The sequence below is a fragment of the Cotesia typhae genome, unplaced genomic scaffold (genome assembly GCF_013202065.1).
Source record: "Cotesia typhae breed Kobodo isofemale line unplaced genomic scaffold, CoteBio_Ctyphae scaffold_13, whole genome shotgun sequence".
Classification (NCBI taxonomy): Eukaryota; Metazoa; Arthropoda; class Insecta; order Hymenoptera; family Braconidae; genus Cotesia; species Cotesia typhae.
The window spans coordinates 19405481-19433361 of record NW_027423774.1 but is presented as its reverse complement, the minus strand read 5'-3'; the positions used below and the strand labels follow the sequence as shown (position 1 = coordinate 19433361).

The following is a 27881-nucleotide window of genomic DNA, read 5'->3' as shown; positions in this document are numbered from 1 at the left end:
CATACACTCTGAGATACAGCCCCATAAAGCCAAAAATTTGCGATTATTTAATGATGAAATTCAAATGATCAGTGTGCACTTGAAGTTAAAAAAAAAGCAATAAAAATAATCAGTGACACTACAGTAGGTGAAGAAAATTTTTAAAAATAAAAAACTACCCCATAGACAGGGAGATACAGTCCCATAAAGCCAAAAATTGTGCGATATTTCAATAATTAAAATAGAAATTTTCGACGACTACTCAAAATTTCAAATAAAAATCTAGGACTAATAGTTAACTATACCCATAACAATCAGAAAAAAATTAAAAATTACAAAAACCACCCCATAGACACTAAGATACAGCCTAATAAAGCCGAGTATTTCGGGATTATTTAACATAAAAATTAAAATATTCACAGTGCATTCGAAATAGAAAAAAAATACCAATCAAAATTATCAGTGGTACTTTTGACCATCAGACAAATTTAAAAAATTGTAAAAACACCCCATAGATACCGAAATATGACTTGATAACGCACAAAAATCGGGATTGCTTAGAAATTAAAATTCAAATTATTGGTGCCCATTGAAAATCAACAAAAGAAACCTTTTGTACTTATCGATTAAACTCCTGTGTATCGAAAAAAATTATTATTTAAAAAACCACCCCGCAAACTCCGAATTATGATCCCATTAAGCTGAAAATTTCTGATTTTTAGTAATTAAAATGCTACTTCTCGGTGTCCGTTGAAAATAAATGAAAAGTATGAAAACTCATTTTCAGATATACTCTTGTAAGCAAAAAAAAATAAGATTTGAAAAAACACCCCATTAACGGCGAGATAGGACCCCATAAATCCGCTAATTTGTGATTTGTTAGTAATTGAAATTGAAATTCTTGGTGTCCATTTAACAACAACAAGAGAAACCTATTGTACTTTTAAATTACACCCTTAAAAACATAAAAAAACTTAACTCTTGAAAATCCACCGCATAGACACTAACAAACATCCAAATAAAGCCAACAATTTGCGATTTTTCAATAATTAAAATTCAAATTTTCATATGACACCGAAAATTTCGATATCAATCCACAAAAAATCGATAAATCGCGGCTTTATGGAGGTGTATCTTGGGGTCTATGGGGTGAATTCTTGAATTTTGATATTTTCATTTATTAAAAAGAGTAAATTGGAAAGTGGAATGAGTTTATGCTCTTTATTTTAAGTGGACACCGAGAATTTCAATTTAAGTCAATTAAAAATCGACAAATAGCGACTGTATGGGGATGTATCTCGGTGTCTGTGGGGTGGATTCTAAAATTTTGATTTATTATTTTATAACAGAGATAACATTAAAAAGTACAATAATTTTCTTTTACTTATTTTGAGTAGACACCGAGAATTTCAATTTAAATCAATAAAAATCGAACAATTGTGGCATTGTGGGGTTGCCTCTCGGTGTTTATGGGGTGGATTCCAAAATTTTGATTTTTAATTCATAAAAAGGTTAAACTGGAAAGAAAGATAATTTTCTTTGAGTTATTCCGAGTTGACACCGAGAATTTCAACTTAACTTCACAAATAATGGAGAAATCGCAGCTTTATGGGGGTGTATCTCAGTGTCTATGAGGTGGATTCTTAAATTTTGATTTTTCAATTCTTTACAAAGGTTACATTGGAAAGTACGATAATTTTTTTTAAGTTATTTTCAGTGGACACCGAGAATTTCCATTTAAATCGATGGAAAATCGAAAAATCGCGGCTTTATAGGGTTGTCTCCTGATGTTTATCGGGTGGATTCCGAAATTTTCTTTTTTTAATTCATGACGAAGATTGAACTGGAAAGTGGGATAGTTTTCTTTGGCTTATTTTCAGTGGATACCGAAAATTTCAAATTAAATAAATGAAAAATTGACAAATCGCGGCTTTATGGGGGCGCATCTCAGTGTCTATGGGGTGGACTCCATAATTTTGATATTTTTATGTATGACTGACGTTAAATTGAATAGAAGGATTATTTTCTTTTTGTTATTTTCAGTGGACACCGAGAATTTCATTGAAAGTAAATTAAACATCGACTTATCGCCAGTTTATGGGGGTGTATCTCGGTGTTTATAGGGTGGATTCCATAATTTTGATATCTTTGTGTATGACCGAGGTTACATTAGATAGGAAGATTATTGTAATTCTGTTATTTTAAGTGGACACCGAGAATTTCAATTTACGTCAAATAAAAATCGACAAATCGCGAGTGTATGGGAGTGTATCTCGGTGACTCTGGGGTGGTTCCTAAAATTTCGATTTTTATTTCATAACAAAGATAACATCAGAAAGTACAATAATTTTCTTTGACTTATTTTGAGTGGACACCGAGAATTTCAATAACAATCCAAAAAAATCGAGCAATCCCGGTTTTATGGGGCCGTATCTCGGTGTCTATGGGGTGGTGGTTTTGTAATTTTTAATTTTTTTCTGATTGTTATGGGTATAGTTAACTATTAGTCCTAGATTTTTATTGGAAATTTTGAGTAGTCGCCGAAAATTTCTATTTTAATTATTGAAATATCGCACAATTTTTGGCTTTATGGGACTGTATCTCCCTGTCTATGGGGTAGTTTTTATTTTTAAAAATTTTCTTCACCTACTGTAGTGTCACTGATTATTTTTATTGCTTTTTTTTTCACTTCAAGTGCACTCTGATCATTTGAATTTCATTATTAAATAATCGCGAATTTTCGGCTTTACGGGGCTGTATCTCCCTGTCTATGGGGTAGTTTTTAATTTTTTTTCAATTTTCTTCACCTACTGTAGTGTCACTGATTATTTTTATTGCTTTTTTTTTTAACTTCAAGTGCACACTGATCATTTGAATTTCATCATTAAATAATCGCAAATTTTTGGCTTTATGGGGCTGTATCTCAGAGTGTATGGGGTACTTTTATAACTTTTCTTTTTTTTTTTTTTAATTACAGGGGTATCATTGAATATGACTGTTGGCTTTTTTTTTTTTTTTCATTTTTCGGTGACACCGAAAATTTGAGTTTTAATTATCAAAAAATCGCACATTTTTTATTTTATGGGGCTGTCTATGGGATGATTTTTCTAATATTAATTTTTTTATTTACAGGAGTATCATTGATCATTATTATTGCATGCGGGCATCCCGCTATAACTGAGCAATGATATCACACGTGTGCAAGCGAGCGCGCACTCATTGCCTGTCGCGCTTCCACTCGCTCGCTCTTGCGCCTACCGTTCTGCCGCTAAACCGCGCTCCTCATTGGTCTATTTTCATAAATTTGTAGTAATTTTTCTATGGGTCTGATCGAAAAATGGTAAAGGACTTTTCTATTCAGAATCCAATTTTCTACCACACCCTGTCCGGTGGCTCACGACTTCTGAGACACCCTGTATATATATATATATATATATATATATATATATATATATATATATATATATATATATATATATGACAAATATATCAAAATGCATGTGGGTATTCAAATGAAAGCTCTTGAAGAGTGTAACATCAGAATGAGCTTATATTTTAAAAAATGTCAATTGTTAAGAAAGTACAGTGTAATTTAACAAAATTCATTATTTAATAAGGCAAAATCGTATTCATTTATAGTTCATAAGTCACGGCCGTCACATAGTGTCTGCAAGGTTGCTAGTTATTATTATCAGAGTTTTTTTTACAAAATAAGAATACTTGATATTAATTATAAAATATAAAAAAATAAAATTAAAAAAAAAAATGAATTGTTAATTAAAAAAAAATAAAATATTAAGTAATATTATCTAAAATAATTTTATAGAATTGGTATTAATTAAAATATTAACATTAAGAAGCTCACTAATATTCGATACTAAATGTCAGTATTTACATACTGTATAATTATTAACGGGGTTATTTATGAATAAATAAGGTAAATATCAAAGTTAAGATATTTATGTACTTGTCAGATAAAATAACAATAAAATTTGATGGGTATGTTAGTGCTGTAAAAGTTAAAACGTGTAAAATTTTTAATTATCACCTGTTAAAAGTAACGAGTAAGTAAGTTAATAAAAAATTTATCTAACCATGTTATTTTCTTAGATCCAGTAAATAACTATTTATATAAATATATTTATGTTATGATACATCTTGACGACTTACAAATATATAAATAACAGGTTGAAAGTTAGTAACGTCAATCAATGAGAACGGAAGTTTAAAACTCGTTTGTTCTCACACTCAATAGATATTTATATCGGGGAAAATAATTATTTATATAAAATAAAATATAATGTTATTTGTACAACTTTTTCTTTATCAATGCTCGATAGAATAAAATATCTTTCTAATAATTTAATAATGTTATTATTTATTATTATCTTGATCGTTAAATATTGATTGAATGAAAAAAAAAAAAAAAAACGAGCAAGAGTGTCATCTTAGATATAAAAAAATAATTTTGTGGTTTATCTAATTTATAATGTCTAGTCGCGGAATTTCCGCTGGCTAAAGTCGTTCCATGGGAGATCCTGCCATTAAGGAGCATAGCGGGAGAATAACGTAAAGAAGAAATCTTTAATTAGCGCACACGGCTGGAATATAATGATGACGAAGTTAAGAGGGAGAGAGAGTGGCGTAATATTGTTATGTTGCATAGTGTATTACACCGTGATGACGTCCAGCCTTGCCGGATTTCGCGCAATTAAAAACTAAATCCACACACACATATATATTTACCTCTAATTACACACTATCGATTTTAATAAACATTTTAATTAACAGAAAAATAATGAAAAAAAAAAAAAAAAAAAAAAAAAATAAAATAAAATAAATAAATCCCTTAACTTCAATCGAACTTTTTTTTACAACTTATAGTTTGAAGAAATAAATTAAACGATCGTACCTGGCTATCAATTAAACGTAAAATAAAATCCTTGATAAAAGATAAAGAAATAATTTGAATATTAATTTAATAAATAATTTTTTTAAATTGGATTTGCAGCGATAATCCTTTTCTTGGGTCCTTTTTTTCTCTGAGGGATTCTTTAAGTGAGAGCATAAAAATAAGAGACTGATGTCCGTGTGTATAAATATGCAAAACGTAACAGTGTATAATATAACGCGTAGTTGTTTGACTTAACAGGTTTAAATACTTTTTATATTAAATATATATATATATATATATATATATATATATATATATATATATATATATATATATATATATATATATATATATATATATATAAATACAGGAATGTGATGCTCAGAGAGACAACTTTTGCAATATTTAATTGACCGTTCGCTGAGAGGGTAAAACCAGTGCTGTCACTTTCCAAAATTTATCCCAACCGGTCTCGACGTCATCTCGGCTTAGCCTTGAAACTTTTTATTTTTTCATACTTCGATTCTTGTTATTGTTATATTATTTTTTATAACATAAACCTGCCGATCAGTTTAAGGTTGTTTAAACTCACCTGGATGCCTTAGCTCGTATTTATTCTTGTCCAGGTTCTTTTCACGGCAAACTTCTGATAAAATGTCACCGAGGTTTGTCTTGGGACTCACCCGCGACACGTACAGCTGATTGCGTGGCAGATGGACCTGAAAAAATTAAACAATCGTTAATAACTGATCATCTGACAGGTTTACTGTCGACCGTAAGTTGTTAAATATTAAATTAGAAAGTAAAAAAGGATCTATGAGTAATAAATAAAGATAAAATAGGATAATCTAATGATAATTATTTTTTTTTTTTCCAAAATGAAATTACAGGACTCGTCAATCGAACGTGAGCGTACGTGTTATTTATACACTTGTCCGAGGCTCTGACGTAACACTCGATCAAACTCAATGTGTTATTTCATTAATGCAGGATAGGAGTGATTGGTACATACTTGTAATCTAAAAGTTGTTTCAAACGGTTGACTCGCCTGCTTCGTTTTTCTTGGAATGAATGTCCCCTGTTTTGGTAATAATTTTACCTACAATTAAAATAAAACAAACTATTTTATTATATTTTTACGAGTTAAACAAATTACTTACATTAATATTGCTCTTGTTTTTTTATTTAATACAACAATTATCCTTTTTTTACAGACATCAAAAAATTTTTTAGACATTTGCAACAATTAAATTAATTTTTTTATTATTTTTTGGTTTATACAAAAAATATAAAATTAAAATTAAAATTTCGAATTTAAATAAAACTAAGAAAATAATTTGTCCTTAATTTTTTGGTCAACTTTCTTTTCGATGATTTATTTTTTATTTAAAATGTTAACCGTTTTTAAAAAGTGTGTATTTTTATGACTAAGTAATGTTGCGTAATAAAATAGAAAAATTTTATAAATTTATGAATTAATTAATATTTAAAAGTAGGTGACCAAAAATAGACGTTGTTAAAACGGGTGCGTTATATAACGAGCCCAACGTCCGTCCATTGTCTGTTGCAGTTTGCTTGATTGAAAATGAGATTATTACTATTTTAAAACTCTTCAACATTCCTTTTAAATTTTAAATAATACAAAAAAATTTTCAATAAATTTTTTTAATATTTTATTCTTATTGAATGTTATTTTCAAAATAACCCACTGGGAGATTTTTTTTTTAATTTATTAAATTAGAATTAAAAAAAATTTTTTTTAAATTGCACAAATAAATTTTTTTTTTATAAATAAATTAAAAAAATTTTTAAACTTATCCAAAGTAATAAATTGGTTGAAGGGAAAAGTATTTTACTAGATAATAAGATTACTGGGTTTAATAAAATAAAAAATACTAGAAAGAAAAAAAAAAACTTATGCCGATGATCGGTAGCAATAAAAATACCTCGAGAGCATCCAGAGCACCGATGGGAGTGTTCGGTTGATGGGGCAAAATCCGACCTTGTTCGCCAATCGCTTGCAAAGTATAACTCGAAGCCGCCAATTTGTGTGCTGTTGCTATTTGCACCAGGAGATCCATCATCGCGGTGCTGAAAAATACCAATGAACTCTAATCACTATTTCTTCAGTGCAGGGCTGAAGATATTAAATTATTAAAACTAAAAAAACTACATAATTTAAAATAGAAATAATAAAATTATAAATTAGCTAATGAATAATAAACTCAATAATTTAGCGTTTGTTGGGTTAAATAATAACAATAATAGCAATAATAATAACGGAAAAATATAAAAATGTCGAGGAAATACAATTGCCTCGCTTGACTAAACTTTAACGATCAATTCAGCAATCGGTTACGGTTCGAGCACGTTAACGATATTGATGGTTTTCTACGTATGCATCAGCGATATAAATTTGCCAAAGACTTTTATCTAAAATTAATACTTTTATTTAACAGTTACTTCAATAAAACCGTAATATAATATAATATAATGTAAAATTATATTCTATATTTATATACATATATACATAAATATAAATTACGGTGAATTATTGCCGCACTAAATATTGACATTAGACTTTGACAAATAAATGAAGTAAAATATTGGCCAATATAATGTTAATTCTTGTTAGCAAATCAAGTAATGAATGAACGGCTGGATTGAAAGTATTATGATATATGTACGTGTGCGTTGCTTGTATTAATCTGGATGGATGTGCATTGAAGGTAGTCAAGTGATACATAAATGGAAACGGTCAAGCCGATGCAATGTTAACACAACTTAAGGGAGGAAAGGAGAAAGGGATAAATAAATGCACACGAGTAATGTAATGTAATACTTTCGATTGCGTAAAAACGAATTCACTCGAATATGTGCGTGTCTTTCATTTGCTTTTGCTTTGGTTTATTGCAGGGACATTATGAGCACATGTGTGCGAGTTTCGAAGGATGGATTACTGAGAGGAGATCAATGTAGATGTTGACACGCTATGTACACATTAATGCTACCGTAGTTGTGATAATGCTATGTACATACTCTGAGTTTTAAGTATTTTCGATTTCTTTCGAGAGCATGTCAAGAATGTTTAAATATGAATTACCAATTGTCAACAGGTTTGACTTTCTTTTTTAAGGATATTGATGCGTCAATTGTCAAGAGGAATTTTCTATTCAACTTTTGAAAATTTAAGAGATCATTCGTCGTTAAATTTTTTATATTTTCTTGCACAGAAAAAAAAATTATCTTGAATCAAGACAAGAAAAATTTATTAGTTTAAGAATTTTTTTACTCAAATCAAAAAGCTAATGTTTTTCAAAATTATTTATTTGATTTAAGTTAATTTTTTTTTTCTGTGTGCAAATAAATTTAAATTAAAATCTGTACCAAGGATTTAAAAATTTTTTATTAGCTGACTGGTGCCTTCTACGTAAAATTAATGGGAATTCTATCCAATTTTAAATTAAATGAGACCTTTTATTGAATATTCATCTGAGAAATAGTCGATGACTTTTAGTTTTCTCAAACCGTCTGTCTTAAAAAATAGTTTCCCAATTCAGAATATCTTTAAAATAAAATTACATTTATCTAATAGACTCTTAATAAAAATAATTATGCAAATGAGCTTCTGTATTAGGACAACTATCTAATAAGATAATATTTCATGGGTAAAACCTTTCCATCGATTAGGCAAACTGTAAATGAACATTCTAAAAAATATATTCTGAGAAACTATAAATATTTCTTTCCTAAAAATTATTTCAGCGCTGAAAAATAAATTTCATAACTTAAAAATTTTTTAATAAAATATATAAATACCTCCGTTCAACGGTGACACGTTCAGCATGAGTGTTATGATCTCTGGGCAGCTGGACTATGAGCTCCATACTCCCGGCGAGCATATCTGCCGGAGTATCTTCGGTGACGGTCAGAACCATCCCGGTACTTTTCTCCTCTTTACTACTGTAATCATAAAAAAAAAAAAATATTATTCACTAACCGCTTTATTATCCAATTTGTTTTTATAAATTAAACTTCCTGCTCGTCCTTGTTATTAAATAATTATCTACCGACGTAGAGAGATTCCGTAAAAAGTTTACCGGCGATGTCGCTTAAAAAGTTACGTTAAATCTTGCTCGATAATTTTTAAAATTATTAAGTACAATTTTTTTATTATTTTTCACCTTCAAGCGCTCCTTTGTTGCCATCAATATAAGCAATGAGACTTACATTGCATAAACATAACATTATGTAAATAGTAAAAAGTAATTATTTAACAATAAAACATCTTTATCAGGAAAATAATAGCATAGAAACATCTAATTGCACATCCCAATGCAATTATAATTAAATATTCTACTATTCTAGTAACAATTATCGTTAATTAATTAATTACCCTCGGTGTTATGCAAGGCACTTGTAAAAATCACGTATTGTAAATTAGTAATTAATAATTTAATTATTATGTGGCTTATCGTAGCGTTTTATTAATCGCAACAATAACAAATCTGGATTAGCATTGAAAATATTAATCCGAAGGTCAAGAACCTTTTGTAGATGAACGGTGTCAATATCGTGAACAGTAAATTAAAAAGCACCGTCGCCGGAAACGATATCGACCAACGATTACGAGAGAGTTTGGAATGCGTCCGTACACCTGTACTTTGTCACTTATAATAATAATCCATGACCTCTTTTATTCATTAAATTTGAGTCATGACCAATAAAACATTCCTCGGATAACTAACCCGCTCATCTGCTTTGACAATTGCTGATTAATCATTTTAATTCGCAGTGCGCAGTGCGCAGGTTACAATTAAAAAAAAAATTTTTTTTAAATCATCAGTTTCATCGCAACTTTAATAATTTCTATGAAAACTTCTTCAAAAGCGATCATAAAAAAAGATATCGGTGCGAAAATAGCGATAAGCGCTAGGCGTTATTTTAGTTCCGCGCGGAACAATCCACGCGCATGCGCAGGATAAGTTCTCGGGGATTTTTTGAATTTTGGCGGTTTTCTTATTTATTTTTTTTTTTTTTGACATAAACAAACGGAATAAAATTAAAAATGATACAAACTGATTCTCAGCTGGCAAATAAATTTTATTTATTTATTTAGAGTGCGCACATAAATAAAAATTAAAACGTTACGTGCGAGTATAATCGCAGCTAAGAGGATGAATTGCGTGTGAAGAAACTCGCAAGTAATTTCTATGTACACCCATACTCAAGTACAGTAAGTGTATTACGTAGAGATATATATCTGAGGCTACTTATACACACCATGAGCATAAGTATGAGTATAATAAGAACGGAAATCCATCTAGACGATGATGAGCTGAAGGTCATGACTCGAATTCAACCACAAATATTTCATCGCACATAAACGTAAGTATACGACATTAAACTAATAATTACAATTATTATTATTATTATTATTAAATTATATCGGGATCAGCACAGAGAAAGTCATATATTATTATGGGATAGCTTTTTACCGCGTTAATAAATAAGAAATGATCAATAATTATTTTTTACTTCCAGTCTTAAAAGAAGTCGGATTAAAAGAAGTTTAGAGCCAAGTTTCATCTGGATAGCAGAAAAAATTTATAATAATGAGTATTAGTGTACAGACCCAACAAAAAGAAACTACCACAAATAATCTGGGATGTGGATGTGATAGATAGAATCGACATAGACGGTTTTGTCGGGATGTGTACTGTATTTATATATAGTAATATTATGGGATGGAGAGAATTAAATCGAAAGGCGACTTAACCAAGCGAGTCCGAGTCCAAAAAGAACTCGGAGGAATTATCGAGGCGTGACTCTCTTCCTCTGCTCTCTGTACTTGAGGATTGAGGATTGGACAACCCGGTCTGGTGTAATGAGATGAAATTTTTACTTTTGCTATTCTGTATATTATATATCCTAGTTGTACGCTCATACGCGGTTCCCACGTGAATTTTGATCGGTCATATGAGTATTATGATACTGTATATGTACGCGCTGTTTACTACCTTTCATTGAAACGAGACGCTTTAACTTGATACACTTACAGGTGATTGTAATTATACAATGGCAAGTAATGAGAAAAAAGAATCTGCTGAAGAAAATTTGGTAATTAATTTAATATTAATTTTTTTGGTAATTTTTTATGTCTTTAATTTTTAGAATGATAAATTTTTTACCTGAGCAGACTTGAGGAATTTTTATCTTTTAGCTAAATATTTAATATTTTAAATTTCACTTTATTGCAAATATGTGCTTGATTTAATATTTAATTTATAATTATAATTGATAATATTTGGAATTTTTTAATTTTACGTTTAATTTAAAATTTTTGCGGTTAAATATTTTTGTTTTTATGATTTTATGAAAAATTACCGAAAAAAATTGATGGATTGTTCTACTGTGTCGATTACTACAGGTCTTTTATATAAATATCTTAAATATCACTGTCAAATCAATTCTCGGATTGGTACGCAACGTTAAAAAAAGAATTTAATTAGCCAGCGCTAATTAATTCAATTTACATTGCTTTGCGTAACTATTCAGTATTTGAATAATTGTGTCAGAGCAGAAAAAATACAGGTATTCTAGTTTATATAAAAACTTTATAGTTTTATAAGTTGTAATTACAATTTAATGATATTTATTATTATTAAATAAAAAATTTATTTATTCAAGTTTTTAATTTTAAATTTTAAATTATAATTTGCGGGTCAAATAATCACAGACTTTTTTTTAGAAAATTTTATCTTCATCAAATTTCTCCTATCTCTCTTTTTTTCTCCAAAATTCGAATTTAAACTCCAAACATAGTCATAGAATTCATCCGTGGGTTTTAAAAGTTTAAACTGCTGCCTGTGGCTAAAATATTGAAGATACAAAAAAATCGTAAGAATCCTTTTTTGTAGAGGATTAAATTTTCTATAAGAAAGTCTTTGAGGTTTTATCGTATCTTTAACCCTTGATCCATAATTTTAAAAACAAAGAAGAATTTTACGATTAATTTTTAAATTAATCATTATTATTTATTACTACTTATAAAAGCACAGTTATTAATCCAACAATTAAAATTAATAAAGGAATATTTCGAGGGAATAATTTTTCCCTATTTTTCCTGATTAACTGGATATATAATACCGTGGAATATTTTTTCAATCAATAGCTACTTCACTTCACACTAACTATAAATGTACGACTAAAATTGTACCGAAATGATTATGTGAAAGGCGGTAGTAAATCGTGCGAATTTTCGAGACCCCTGAATAAGAGCTCTCAATGCTCAAATATACACGTACAAAGTATAAAGTGATATATGAGTGTAGTGGGTGCGTGCATACACGCGAAACAAAAGCTCCCGTTACGTAAACAGGTTCTATGACCGCATCTTAAAACCAGCTGAGAAGATTCATTGTAATTTGAGCGTGTATGAGTCAAATGAGGTCCTTGGAACTGAACCCGCGTCTCCACATATAATCTACAATTTACAATATATGAATATAATGCAATAATAATAATATTTTATATCCCATTCCCCATGCCCATAATCATAATTAATAAATACGAGTCCTCCGTAGAAAGATTGTCGCCAGATTAACCGTTACGTCATTTAATTAGTGTGATGTCAAGAGCTGAGTGATGTAAAAAATAGTTTTAGCATTATAATAAACATATAAGCTTAAACTTGAACTGTCGAGCGGGTATCGATATGATAGATGACATGCGAACTTCTGTTAAGTTAGACTGTTAAGTTAGAACCGACGTACATAGACAGGTAACTCCATGTCACGTGGATAAATGTAATGAATAATTGATACCGGCTGGACGTATGTGACCATGAAAGCTATTGCGACGTTGCAGCGATGTAAGACGTTTTTAATAGATCCAAGATAACTTTTTCTGATTAATAAACATTCATTGCTTTTTAAATATTAATAGTTTGTTAATGTTACAGGCTCATTTTTAGCCGCGAGTTATGTCTTGGATTAATTATTTGAACTTGCAAGAGCTAGTTTTGTTGCTGAGTGATTGAAGAAGATATCAAGTTTTGTAAGCAATCATTCGTATTTTTTGTAGAAAGTATTTATGATTCTTTTTTTTTTGTTTTTTGCAGGTGCTAGTCAATCAAAATGGTTTAATTATGTCCATTAAGGCTTCAAATATATCTTTGAAAAATAATTTTTATTATCTAATCTTTCCTATCTAACTTGAACAAAGTTCAAACTTTCTCATAAATTTATAAATATTCAATATATTTATTTTTATACGATATTTTTTTGCAATATAATAAATCTTAATAAAAATTTTTATTTTATTTTTAAAAATTTTATTGAAGATTTTTGTTAAATATTATTAAAAATTTTTAATAAATTTTATTAATTTAAAAAAAGTATATTTTTTTATCAAGTCTGACAAATAATTTCAAATAGCCAGTGGAGTAATGAAGTAATAATAATGATGAATAGCGTATTTTAAAGAAAAGACAGTCTAAGTCAACTGCGGAAGAGGAAAATACATTTTGTATGTAATTACTAATTATCATAGTTATTAATCCTTACGTCACTGAATAAAATTAATAAAATTAATAAAGATCCAAAGCGGATTGTAAAATAAAAATTTATTCATTAAATTTTTTACGCCAGGCTATAAAATAGTTTTATAAATTTTAATTGAGATCAAATGAATAATTTATTAGCGTTTTCTACTTATTTATAATTGAGGGATTTGTATTATTATTTTTAATAATAATAATAATTATTTATTAGTGAAAAATTTAGTTATTTATTGCGAACGAGTGATATGAGCACGTGCATGATGCATCCCATCGGATCTCGTATGCATTAGTATATATATGGTGTGGTGGCTCATACGTTATATGTGGCCGGTGATCGTGATGATCACAGAGGAGGACCAGGTGGAGTAACGGGATGCGCTGTCGTGGAATTTAGGAAGGCCATTGGTTGTCTCTGAGAAGCTTATTACCTCGTATCTTTTATTTTATCCTCACAACACACTACACACCATACACCACCGGGAAAACACACACCAGCGGAGGATAAACGAGGAGCAATAACACGTGGCCGATTATCTGTTTACTATTACCAATTAGTCATGGGTTGGGGTATGTATTATATTATATCGCAATCTTGATATCCAAGGTAAAATAATCCGACCAACCCGTGTTACTTTTTATCAACCTCTAATTGCCCTTTAAAATTACTCCTAATTATGTTAACCGGCGAATTATTTTATGAGATCATCCATTATATTTTTTTTTTAATTTTTTTATTTCGTCATTTATTATTCTCTTTATTGATACTAGCAACCTTGCAGTCACTATGTGACTGTTGTGAGTTGTGAACTATAAATAAATAAAATTTTGCTTTATTAAAAAATAAATTTTATTAAATTGCATTGTACTTTCTTAAAGATTGATATTTTTAAAGATATAAGCTCATCCCGATGTTACACTCATCAAGAGCTTTTATTGGAGTACCCACATGCATTTTTGATATATTTTTTATATATACATATATATAATATATATATATAAATATATGAAAAAATGATGTGGGTACTTAAATGAAAGGTCTTGATGAGTATAATATCGGGATAAGCTTATATCTTTAAAAATATCCATAGTTTACAAGATACAAGGTAATTTCTTAATTATTCTTTAGGATTGTGGAAAAATTTCATCTTTACACAATCCTAAAAAATTAGGATTTAATAAATAACAATAATAACAATAATAATAATAATAATAATAATAAATTAATAAAAAAAAATTGTTTCATAAATCATTTTTCTTAATTAAAAATTTTCTGTAACTGGTTAAAAATTTTTTTCTTCAAAAAATTATTTTTTTTTTATTTTTTTTTTTTCAATGAAAAGTTAAAGATATATTGTAAAAATTAAACAAAAAAAAATTTTTCCAGCTTCTTATTTACGAAATCTTTGAGAAAAATGCGATCATAAACAACATAGATTTAATTATTGAAACAGCAATTATTTATAAACGCAATTAGACACGATATATTTTATTGATTAAAATTTGTAATGTCGATTCTAAACCGAGAGAACAGACAAACAATTTCTTTCGAACCTGTTTTTATAAACGATACCACTAAAATAATTATCACAGCCAATCCAGCGTATATAAATAATGGATTTTTTTTTTCTTCTATTACAAATAATTTTAATTACAAATTTTAGGATTTTTTATTGACTAATTTTATGATCTGGCTGTCTAGTAAATAAAGTTAACTATTAAATAAATAACTGAAGAAACCAGTTAAATAATACAATGATTTACAATTTAAAAAATAATTGAAGATTCGAGCATAGTATAGAGCGGATTAAGAATAGTTGCTCGGAACCTTGATTACAGTAATAAATAAAACTAGTAATGGGATATTTAATCTCGATTAACGAGTCACCTGATACATAAACTATCTGAGAATTAAGATTGATATTTAAAAAACGTGCTAAAGTCGTATAATAAAACAGTTATTTGTTGCCCGAAAGAAAATAAACTCGTGAAAGTTGGCATTGATATCCCAGCACATAACAACACAAGTACATACTACTAAATAGTGTCTCTGTAAATATTTAGCAGAAAGCACTCGCCAATCAGATCTCTGATTTCTCCAAGGTTTTCCAATCGCGAACAATCAGTCTGTCCGGCTGATATGTGCCGATGATCCTGCCGGCACCTACGAAAAGAAAATCGAGATTGGAACTCGAGATAAAAAATTGAAAAAAAAAATTATATATAAAATATGAATATGCACTGCAATAAATAAAAATAATAATTTAATTATTATTTATTATCCTTGTAAGAATTACATTCACAGGAATTTAATATTCGTTGTTAAGTTTCTAAAGATGGTGTAAGTACATTTGGTCCGGGAGCCTACTTTAAAAAGTTCTCTATGATTAACCCACTTAAGAGGTTTTTCCTTGTTACTTGTAGACAACATTACTATATACCTTTCTCCCTATAAACACTGGTGTTGGTACTCTCTGAGACCGACCGAGGAGGACGTTACTTATGCCATGACACTCGTGAGACACTCTCTCATACAATACACATTTATTTCAAATTACTCGCATGTTTGTCTTATTATTGTTGTTATTATCATTGTCATATATACCAAATGGGAAAGTTATTACTGACATATGTAGAATGTGGTCAATGGTTACAAAAAATTTTGACTATTGTCGTAATTGCTTTCGAAATTATCACTTACATCTTCACTTTTTGTCTTTCATTGATGACATGTCTTCTTCAATATATTAATAACTGATCAAATTTTTAATGTTCAACTTTCATTTCAAAATTATGAGTTAAATATTGAAAATACGAAAAAATCACAGACTTTTTTTTTTTAGAAAATTTTATAAAGGTACTTATCAATTTTTTCCAATCTCTTTTTTTCTCAAAAATTTGAATTTAAAGAAAAAATATTGAAGATACAAAAAATCATAATTCCTTTCTTGTAGAAATTTAAATTCTCTAAAAAAAAAAAAAAAAAAAATCCTTGTCAATTTTTTCGTGTCTTTAATTCTTGATCCAAAATTTCAAAAATAAAGATTTAAGTTTTCATCGTTTTATATAATTTTTAAATTTATTTATTATTGCAAGGTAATTTTTTAATTATGCATCTAGAGATAGAGCATTTTTGAATGCAGCCTAAATATTGATTGTAATAAATTTACTATTGGTGAGAATGATATGAAACCTTGAAGAGGCACAACTCCAGATCAAGACCTTTCCAACGATACCAAATTTAACCATAAAAAATCATTTTATCATATAATTACACTGGCTAAAAAATTTTGCTTATTCTCTTAATAATACAGATTATTAATTCTTGATTAAAAACCATAAAATTGTTAAAAAAAATTTTAATTTTTTTTAGCGCATGAATAATCATAAAAGTTACTCAATCGCTAGTTTTCCGAGCTCAGAAAAACATGTAGTAGTTATTTTAAAAATAACAAAAGTAACAGGCGAGCTACATACGTACTTATTGTTTTAGCGGTGTACGACACTACAAAACATTACACCAGTAATTTATACACTGAATAGCGTAGCGATCGGTTAAAACTGTTTTCATTAAGAATAAATCGCTTAGACCAATATAATACCAATGTAAATGATCATGATCGTGCTCAAACCCGTATACCGACTAGTGTGTAGTAGGTACTTGACAATCTAATCGAAAGGCAAGATATAAACATGTGCAATTGTTATGAATAATAAAAAATATTTGCTGAGCGTGATCATAATCTGACGGTAATTTACATTATTGTGTCATGGATTCATTTATAAATCCATTTTTTCCAGAATATTTACTTAATCCGCCGCTTTTTTTTTAAATTTTATTTTGTTAAGTGCATGCACGATGATAAAGAAAATAATTGAGACACGTTAGCTCTTTTTTTTTATCTTCGAGACTCACCTACAGCACACCTTGCGACCAAGCGCAAGGTACAAGGATAAAAGACACGAGTCAATTTTTCGTTATCGCGTTTATGTTAACCGGCGTACAAAAAAGTTCCGTTTGCAATCTTTTTGTGTTAAAGGTGAGCATTTATATGCTTCGCTGTTCTGCTAAAAAATTTATTCCATCATCGGGCTTTTTTATTCGGGAAATTTTTATTTATTCGTCAGACTTTTTTATCGAAAGTATTTTAAACATAATTATTTTTATCTTGCAAAATTTTTAATTTTTTTATAATTATTCATTAAATTGTTTAAAAATAATGATAAGATTTGAAAAAAAAAAAAAATTATGGTTGACTTGGCAATTTTATATTAAAATGTTTGTAATAAAGTATAAATAAATATTTACATATTTTTATTTTAAATTATTACAACATCTCCGTAATTTTATTTTTAATTATTTTTTTACGCTGCAGTTTTTTTTTTATTCAGAATTTTTGAATGTTTCAATTTTCAACTGATTAATTTTAAAGAAAAATAAATTTTTTTTTCCTCTCAAGAGTTAAAAATAAATAAATTTAAAATTGACCTTGCCAATCAACAGGAAGTCGATAAAAAAAAAAAATAAAATTTATTTACAAGATATTTAATATTATTTAAAAACACCTTGATTTGTTTTGTTGTTTAAATCTTCCTTGCACGTTTCCTTCACACATGACAATAAAACGCGATAGCTGAATTTCTTTTATTCCGACATACCACGTCTTGCCGGAGGAACGTAACTTGCATAGTAATACGTAAAATTCTATCTCGAACATACTAATTTTCTATTGTTATTTATATTTATTCCCTGTTACGTACTCTCATACATATTTATCCGCTCTGGGATTTATTTATTAAGAATTTCCAATCAATTACGGCAAGTAACAATTAACCGGTTAAAAAAAGTATGCGATACACACATGGGGCTGTATTTTATGACACGGAGATGAGAGATGAGAAATCATTAAATAGCTCTGCTCAGCAAGGTCGCACACTTGACTATCATCACGATGCTGCACGGAAAGGAAAATCACAGCTCTCGAAAATCAGGTAAGTAGGTAAAAGCCTAGATCTTTTGCCAGATAATTCTCACTTATGTACGAGCCGACTCTGACAATATAACACAAGACATTTTACTTGTTACTTTTTAGTTTCCTGCATTGATTCTCATAAATATTTCCTTAATATTTATTATTCATTATTTTAAAAATTATTAAAATTTTGAATTTTTATTTTATTTAGTTATAGAATTTATCCGTAGGTTTTAAAAGTTTAAACTGCTTCTTGTGGCTAAAATATAGAAGATACAAAAAAATCATAAGGATCTTTTTTGTAAAGGATTAATTTTTCTACAAAAAAAGTTCTTATCAATTTTCCTCTTTCTCTCTTCTATTCTCCAAAATTTTAATTTAAACTCCAAATACAAAGTTATAGATTTCATCCGTAGGTTTTAAAAGTTTAAATTGCTGCTTGTGGCTAAAATATTGAAGATACAAGAAAATCGTAAGAATCCTTTCTTGTAAAGGATTAAATTCTCTACTAAAAAGTCCTTATCAATTTTGTCGTATCTTTAACCCTTGACCCAAAATTTAAAAAATAAATAAATTTTCACTGGCTTTATGTTACGATTAACTTTTAAAAATTTATAGTTATTATTATTATAAATGAATGTGATATGAAATCGAATTATCAATCATTTATCTACCTGTGCCGTTCAGTTAATAAAATAAATAAAAGTAAGATAATAACTGTAAATACAGACTTACTTTTATTTATTTATTAATTTAACTTAACTTAAAACCGATTAATTAATATACGATGGAATATCACACGAAAGTGAAATGAACTTTCTAATGGCAATTATCAAAGGAGTGAATTAAATGAGGTGAATGTAATGTGTGTTCAGTCTTAACTAGTAATAGTTGTAGTCAGTATTGACAAGGTCGAGTTTATTTTCTTCGCACGATTTAAAATTATCATTTAATATGAATTAAAAGTTGAGAGTACAATACAAAACATTCTTCTCTTAATGATTATAAATTTTTTCTCCGTCATTTTAGTTTTTAATCGACAATTACAGTGACACTGAGACTGAGAATAAAACATGAATTGTCTGAAGAATTTAGTTCCTATTATGGAATAGTTTGTGACGATACGGTTTTATGCGAGCTAAGCATGAGTAGAGCAAAAAGTTATGCCACGAGAAAACTTGAGCGCTCAGCTCAACTACTTATGGGATAAAAAATCTCGGTACAAATTATCTCGGAGTCACGGACATGAGCCATAAGCACCGAGATACTTTTTATATTTTTTTTTTTTAATTTTTATTTTTACTCAGCTACGGTTTATTATTTTATTTTAAATATTTAAATCGTAAATAATTATTTTCTGACCTGTCCCAAGCTATTTAATTGATTAAAATCGCACTTCCTGTCTTGGTTATCAATGCCAGTGACCAAAAACCGGTTGGAACATGTTCTAGTCACTTTTTTATTTAAAACCAATAAACTCAACTCTTTTTTGAGTTAATAATTTTTTGCAAAAGTCCAGGTTTTTAATTAAACTCAGTAGAAATTTTTAATAAATTATTTTTTTCCTCAAAAAAAAAAAAAAAAAAAAAAAATTTTCAACTCAGTGAAATTAAATTTCCAAGAAATTACTCCAAAAATTCCTAATTTTAATCATCCAAAAAAATAAATATACGTGTTAGTACTTATTTAAAAAAAAAAAAATTAATTATAATTTACGAGCAGTTAATTTTATTAGCGAACGGTAAAAAAATAAATAAATCCATCCCGTCATCGCGACTCTTAATAAAAGCGAGTCCGTAAATTTCTTGATCGCTAATTGCAGGTAAAAATGAATATATCAATGAAAATCATAAGACTGTTGTTTATTACAACTGCAATTATTATAAATAAAATTAAAGCAACTGAAGCTAAAATAAAACAAAAGGAAAGGAGTTGATATATTCTAGCAAAGAATGTGCACGCGATGAGAGAACTACAGGATCAAGCATCAAAAGGGGGCAACGCCCGAGGTGGCCTTGCTCGCGACCTCCTTGGAAACCTTCCCTGGGGTGTCGGTGCGTGGATGCCTGGAAGCACACTCACAGTCTACACAGACGGTATTATTTACCGAGAGAGACAACCGAGGAAGGGGATGCCTCGATCCACTGTTTGGTGTCCAGAGTGTCATCATTATTTTTCAGCTTAATGTACTGTTTGTTTATTAAATTTTACGCAAAATGGCATTTTTAATCTTATAAATTATTAGATAGAGATTAAAAAAAAATAATTGTAGCTTTTTTTTAAGCTCTACATTTTTTTCATTGACATTGAAAATGTCAAGCTAATAGTTTCTGAGATGAAAATGTTTTAATTAGAATTTTTTTAATCGCCTGTAATTATGGATAAATTTAAGAATCCTTAGAAATATTCTTAATTAAAAATTATCAAACTCTTCAAAATAATTTTCTTGGTTTAAGATTTTTTCTCTCAATAAAAATCAATACAATTGTTCAATCACTTTAATTGAAAAATTGTACTCAATTCTTGTAAATTAAACTTAATTAAAGATGAAATTCATCAAAAAGATACTCTAAGTCAAGATTAATTCTCTCAAACCAAGTAAACTTTTTATCACCAGCGTATATAAAATAAACACTGGTACTCTTCTACATCTACGGTGCCTTGACGTGATACTGGTCAGATAGTTTCTTGACCGGCATAGCAGTTTTCAGTGTCGTTGTAGGCAGTAGCTGCTAGCTTGCAGCTGGCTCAACTACACTTTTATATTTATTCTTATATACATTAACTTTGTTCAGTGGTATCGCCGGTTTAAAGACCGGTAGGATAGGCACAGGTAGAACCAAGGGCTGGGAATTCCTACCTTGTATACGTACTCCCTACATGCCTGGTTTATGCATTCTATATATAATACCCTTCACCACAACTAGTCCGGTTTATGTTTATGTTTATGTTAATATATAAGCCTGAGAAATTCTAACGCGAAAAATGAGAATTGCCATCCACTTTAAGGACGATACCATCAACATTAACCATCTTTCATACCAACCATTTTGCACATAACTTATCTATCTACTCTCGTTTCCCCCTGCCCTCCCTCAAGTCTCTGCCGACACACAACCCAGTCGCGGATTCACTCCAAGATCAGGCATGATCCGATCCATTACGTTTCGCATTTTTTAACCGGTTAATTGCATCCATTTTTTAACTTTGTTATTGATGTTATTTCTGTCCGTGAAGAAATACTCATTTTTTAGTATCGGGAATATGTATGGATATTATTCATATTGCAGAAGCGATACCAATCTAGATTATAGTCTAAGATTTTTTTTTAAATATATAATCTTTAACTTTTTCACTTGGATATTTTATTTTTACAGTTAAAATAAAAAATAACTTATTTTATATTTTATAAAAATAATCTTAATCTATCTAAGATTAAGATAAACTCTTTAGTTATTTTTTTAAAGAACTATTTATGCGTTATCTTTGATATATTGAAGTCGACATAAATTTAAATATCTCAAACACACAATAGGAATATTTAAATTCAGTATCAGTTATATGTGATCTCTACTTTTGAATACCAGACCAATGTAATATTGATAAAAATTTAGTTGAAAAAAAAAAAACTTGAATTCAAAAAAATTATTTAGATTAAAAAAATTTGTTTTATAAAATATTTTTAAAAAATTTTTAATTAATTATTTTATCAAACTAATTTCATTGTATTTAAAACAAATTAATTTTATTTTTTCTTTAGAATCTATTTATTTTATCAATGTAATTACAAACGTCAAAAATTGAATAATTATTAGTAAAATTTTAATAAAAAAAAATTTTTTTCCAAATAAATAAACAAGTCATAATTTAATGCTGTAATTTTTTTTTTTTCCTTTTTTTAGCTTATAGAAAGTATAAAATATAAAATATTCTGCAGTTAATTATCCAAAGTTAGTTTTTAATAAAAATATTAAATAATAAAATTAATGATAATAATTTATGACGTTAACGAGGTACGACGGCAAAAGATTTTCCATCTCGGTGAGACGTGTTATAAATTATGTAATCACAATTAGAATTACGCACGCGATTGGTATAAGAAAGCATTACATGCGTTTCTTTAAATTGTATGTGTGAGGAGTAGAGTATTTTACTCGGTACCCACAATAAACCACTGCTATTTTATAAGACACTGTATCAGCAAGTACAGCAAGTATGTGTATGTAAGTATGAACTTTCCTTGCATTATTACTTACTGTGTCTCAAATTCACGCGGAAGTTAGCTGCCTCTGGCACGTCTCGGCATCCATTATGCATGGATATCAAGAAAAGAGCAAACGGAATCTCTGTTTAGCTCGGCTGTTGTTATGTCGGAATCTAAATCTTTACATACGGCTCTTGTAAATACAAATTAGCTTGTACCTTTTCCTTTTTTGCTGTTTATTCAAATATTTATACTTATTTATAAATTTTCCAATTCACCGACAAGGGTAAAAAAGGCCATTTGGCAACTGAAATCGAAGTAGATTTCATGCTTCCATAAAAATAATGAATTCAGAGGCATTTAATCAATTGAAACATTTTTAAATTCAATAATTTTGAAAAAAAACAAAATATCAATGTAACAGCAAATTTCATAAAAAGATAACAAATTTGAATGTAATTTTGATTTGACTTATACAACAGACCATGAAGATTAAAGCTTATTTAAAGAGCTTTCAGGTATATTTTACAAAATTTCAATACAGTGTCGCATTCAAAAGTTATTTGACAAATACACTGTAAAAAAAAGTGTATTTTTAGAATTTTAAAATTTTTTAAATCCTGAATCAAAATATATCAAAATTTTTGAAAATTTACGTCATAAGGATCAATGCAATAGTTAATAGTTAGATTTCTAAGAAATCTACTAAAAAAGTAAAAAGAAAATTTATTTATAAATATAATTACTGAGTTTCCTGTCCTGTATGCATAAACTTGTCAACTAGCTGTTACGTCAGCAAATATAATAATATATTACGCAATACAACCTTGCAATAAAGATATGTATGGTATTCTTAAGTTCCGGTACACCTTGCTGCATCTCTTGGATTATTTATTATTACTGCAAGAGAATTCAACCTCTACCAATGAGACTGCGCTCATTTTTATCTAAATATACAATAATAATGGCTACATCCTTTCTGATGTCATCGCGCTTGATTATGCGTAATTATTTTTATTTATTGAATATTAGATATTGATGTTGTACATGATGATAATAATAAGAGAAACCTCAGGATGTTTCATATCATGACGTACTTTTATTGTTATTTAACGACCCCATGTAAACGGGATTTCGATTGGATTCGATTTCTTGAATTCCCGGTAATTTTGAAATCGAAATATTATAAATAACTTAATTATTACTGAGAAATTCCGTGAGCGTTTTTTTAACTCATAAATATCCGTTATTAAAAATTTATGCTACGGTTTTACTGTTTCCGCTTTTTCTGGGCTTAAATTGCTTTGGATCTAATTTTTTTTAGCTTTAATGGTCCGTTAAAAATAATTTATTCATTAAAAAAAATTGCTATCAAAAACACATTTGTGGCTTCAATATAAATGGTTAATAACGATCAATTTTAGATGGAATTAAATTATTTAGTTTAAAGTTTTGATAAAAAAAAAAAAATTTTAGATCCAACAAAAAAATAATTTAATTTAAAATTGTGATAAAAAATTTTAAGTCTAAATAAAAATAAAAAAATTCAGTGTTACGTAACATATAATTAAAAAAAAAAAAAAATGATTGATTTTTGATGAAGTAAAAAAAAATTTTCTAAATAAACCAATTTTATAAAAAAGAATAAATAGATACCGAATATTATTTAAAAGTAATCACGGAAACACAACACCTTGACTTTAAAATTCGTAACCGTTACATGTGTATTGTCTAGAACCGTGATCTTATTACAATTACAAGGTAATGCTTGGGTGGTTGGGATCGTGTCATCCAGTGCATAAACTTTTTTTATATTACACACGTATATATATATACATATATATATATATATATATATATATATATATATATATATATATATATATATATATATATATATATATATATATATATATATATATCTGTGTAGAAAGAAGAACAAGTATAATGATAAAGTAAAGCAAGGAGAGTCCAGTGCGTGTTATCTAACTTAATTCAATAATAAAGTCCGGTGGATATAAAAAAATAAAAATAAAAATAATAAAGAGCGATGGGAGTACTGAAACAGTGATTGAAGTTACAAGTAATACCGAGTAAAGAAGAAGTCAAACAAGGAGTAAAAATAAAAAAAGGCATAAAGAAACTCGGGCTGCCTTTCATGGATACTTTCATCGATGCCAAGATCATTTTATTGCAACGAAACTTGTCGTTCGGCGCCGATATCAGAGCGTACTCCAACATTACTCTTAAAACTTCAGACAGTTCTGAAGGAAAAAAAATTTATAACAAATGAGTTATAAAATCCAATTCAAGTATCAGAGTACCTACAACCTACTATCTGATTAATCACTCCTAATTATTTTTTCCATTATTGCATTATTACATTAACAATCCATCTGTCTATTATTTTTATTTATATTTATATTTATACTGAAACAAACAATGAGGTAATATCGAATTTGTTTCGCTTATCACAACATTTATTAACAGAACAATGGACGCAGTTATTAAATTCTGAGAATATCTTACTTTGCATGATACCGAAGATATACTCACTAACTTATTGTTCCATTAATATCTATTTATTATCCAGTTCAATTACAATCCTGCTGTACGGAGAATGACAGTGAGAAAATCCCTCGATATTTATATTCGCAAAATTATTTTAATTAATAAAGAAATTATTCGAAATTTTATTTTGTCTAAATTAAATAAATAAATTACACTGCGTGCGAAACAATTAACGAAATCATCATCGCATTTTTATTAACCAGATTTAAATAAATTAACGAAAATTAAAGTATGCTGAGTTTCTTTTCTCCAAATTAATATAACATTCATTTTAATTACCGAATTTATTATTTATTAATGATAATTAGTTTTCATATTTTTATCTGATTTCGTACTACTCTAGTCTAGTGTAAAAATCTAAATATGGTAATTATCCTGAAGTAGGGCTCCGCCTATTTATGGCTATAAAAAATCACTAAATTGTTATTTTATAAATTAAAAATTTTTTTCATATTTTTTTTTATTGAAATTTCTTTTAAAATTAACTGCAAAATATTTTAAGGATTTTGTAATAATTTTCTTATATTTTTTTTATGTAATGTACCAATAAAAAAATTAAAAAAAATTTTTTTTTGACTAAAAACAAAAATTAAATACAAAAATAAATTTTTTAAAAATTAGCGGTATAATTTAAATTACTGAAAAAATTTATAAAGTTTCAAGAGATGATACAGCATTATAATCTTAACAACAGACAGCCTGAATACGTCACTAATAATGTACTATTTGATTAAAAATACAAACTCACAACATTATCTTGAATATTATTATCAATTGTCCCATATAAGTATCTATTTTATTATCAGCTATTTAATTAAAATATTATCTGTTGAAGACAAAAAAAAATAAAAAAGTAATTATTGTTACATCAAACAGAATTGAGTAAAAAAATTCGAAGAATTCAAAGAATGAAAAGTTTGTCTGTAATTAAAATATCAATAACAGGTAAATCGAGTGGTATTTTTTTGGGCGATAATTCTAGTTCAATGCTCGAAGTATACTCTCTAAACTATTTCACGCGGAAATATCGAGTTGGGTAGTCGGTAGCTAGCACACACACACTAATAATATATGCATACGCGTACGCATATAATTAAGGAGCATAAGAACCCGACATGCTTGCGTGATTTAAAGTTTAATCATAGGTGAATATTACGGGGAAGGCGTTGAATTGCTAGGCTCCGTTGACGAATAAAGACTCTGGAAGTGAAATGGTTATTTATATTTATACTCATTCCGTAGTACGGTACAACATCTCGTTGAATATGAAAGGAAATCGCGAAAGTTTATCAATTAAATATTTATTATCGTTTTTTATCTCACCCGACGAAACACAGATAAATATATTACTAATCACTCGACGATTAATTATCGCTCAAGGATTTCAGTTAATGTTATTACAAAACTACTGGATGATTTTCTGTGTTTTGTGGAACTTTATCTGGCGCCTGCATATCTTATAAATCAAGATAAAAATTAAAATAGGTTAAAATGTAATACTGATACGATTATTTCAGAATTGTTGATAAATATAATAGTTGTGATAATGAAAGACATTTAATTTATTTTTATGGATAACCTGATGATGGAAGATTTAGTTCAAGGAAAAAATCTTGAACATCCCAGGAAATTCATTGTTTAAAATCAAATAAAACAATTTCTATTTTTTTTTTTATCATTATTTAAATTATAATTAAAACTAGCAACCTTGCACTATGTGACCGCCGTGACTTATGAACCATAAATAAATAAAATTTTGCTTTATTAAATTAATGAATTTTCTTAAATTGCAGTGTAATTTCGTAAATATTGACATTTTTAAAGATATAAGCTCATCCCGATGTTATACTCATCAAGAGCTTTGATTTGAGTACCCACATGCATATATGATATATTTTTCATATATACATATATATTATATATATAAATATATGAAAAATTGATGTGGGTACTCAAATGAAAGCTCTCGATGAGTGTAATGTCGGGGTGAGCTTATATTTTTAAAAATGTCAATAGTTCATAAGATACAAGGTTATTTCTTAATTTTTTCGTATCTTCGATATTTTAGCCACAAGCAGCAGTTTAAACTTTTGAAACCTAAGGATAAATTCTATAACGTTATATTTGAGCTTTAAATTTAAATTTTGGAGAAAAAAAAGAGATAATAATAATAATGATGATGATAATAATAATAACCGGGATATAAAATCTCAGATTAAGTAAAAAAATTTGTTCAGATGATTTTATTAACAAATTTAACGATCCCGTGAAATATCTAATAGGCGAACAGTAAAAAATAAAACCGAATGATCGTTAAAAATAATGTTATCTGTTATATTGAATTCCAGGTACGCATTTCTGTGTCGTATTTTATTTGAAATAATTCAATAAGTTGTAAGGAATGGGAGTACCTGTACCTACTCGGGCAGGCATTAATGTGGTGTGTCGGGTACTGCGGATGGGATAGGATACGATTGAATGCAGGATGGAGCGTATAGTAGTGTGGAGAAAATAGTCGGCAGACAGGTTGAGCACGAAAGGACTATAAACATGAATGGCTCAGCGACGATTGAGATCGGCACGAGCGTATTATGCTCAAGTGTGCACCATAGATACCAGGATCGGCGCATCACTATCATCAGCATAGTTCCAGTCCTAGTCATGGTAATGCTGCTATCTGTCTATGTGGTGTAGTAGTAT

The 27881-nt window shown here is 28.4% G+C and overlaps 1 protein-coding gene across 5 annotated transcripts in view; it reads right to left on the bottom strand.

Annotated features, from left to right (window-relative positions):
• LOC141534718 (uncharacterized) overlaps nt 1–27881 on the bottom strand; it is a 44481-nt gene that overhangs the window by 11366 nt on the left and 5234 nt on the right. For all 5 annotated transcript variants that reach the window (XM_074254252.1, XM_074254248.1, XM_074254249.1 and 2 more), the window contains 4 exons: nt 8693–8836; nt 6820–6964; nt 5886–5972; nt 5466–5592 (listed from right to left, as the gene is read on the bottom strand). In XM_074254252.1, the coding sequence (XP_074110353.1) occupies nt 5466–5592; nt 5886–5972; nt 6820–6964; nt 8693–8836 (503 nt within the window). The remainder of the gene's footprint in view (nt 1–5465; nt 5593–5885; nt 5973–6819; nt 6965–8692; nt 8837–27881) is intronic.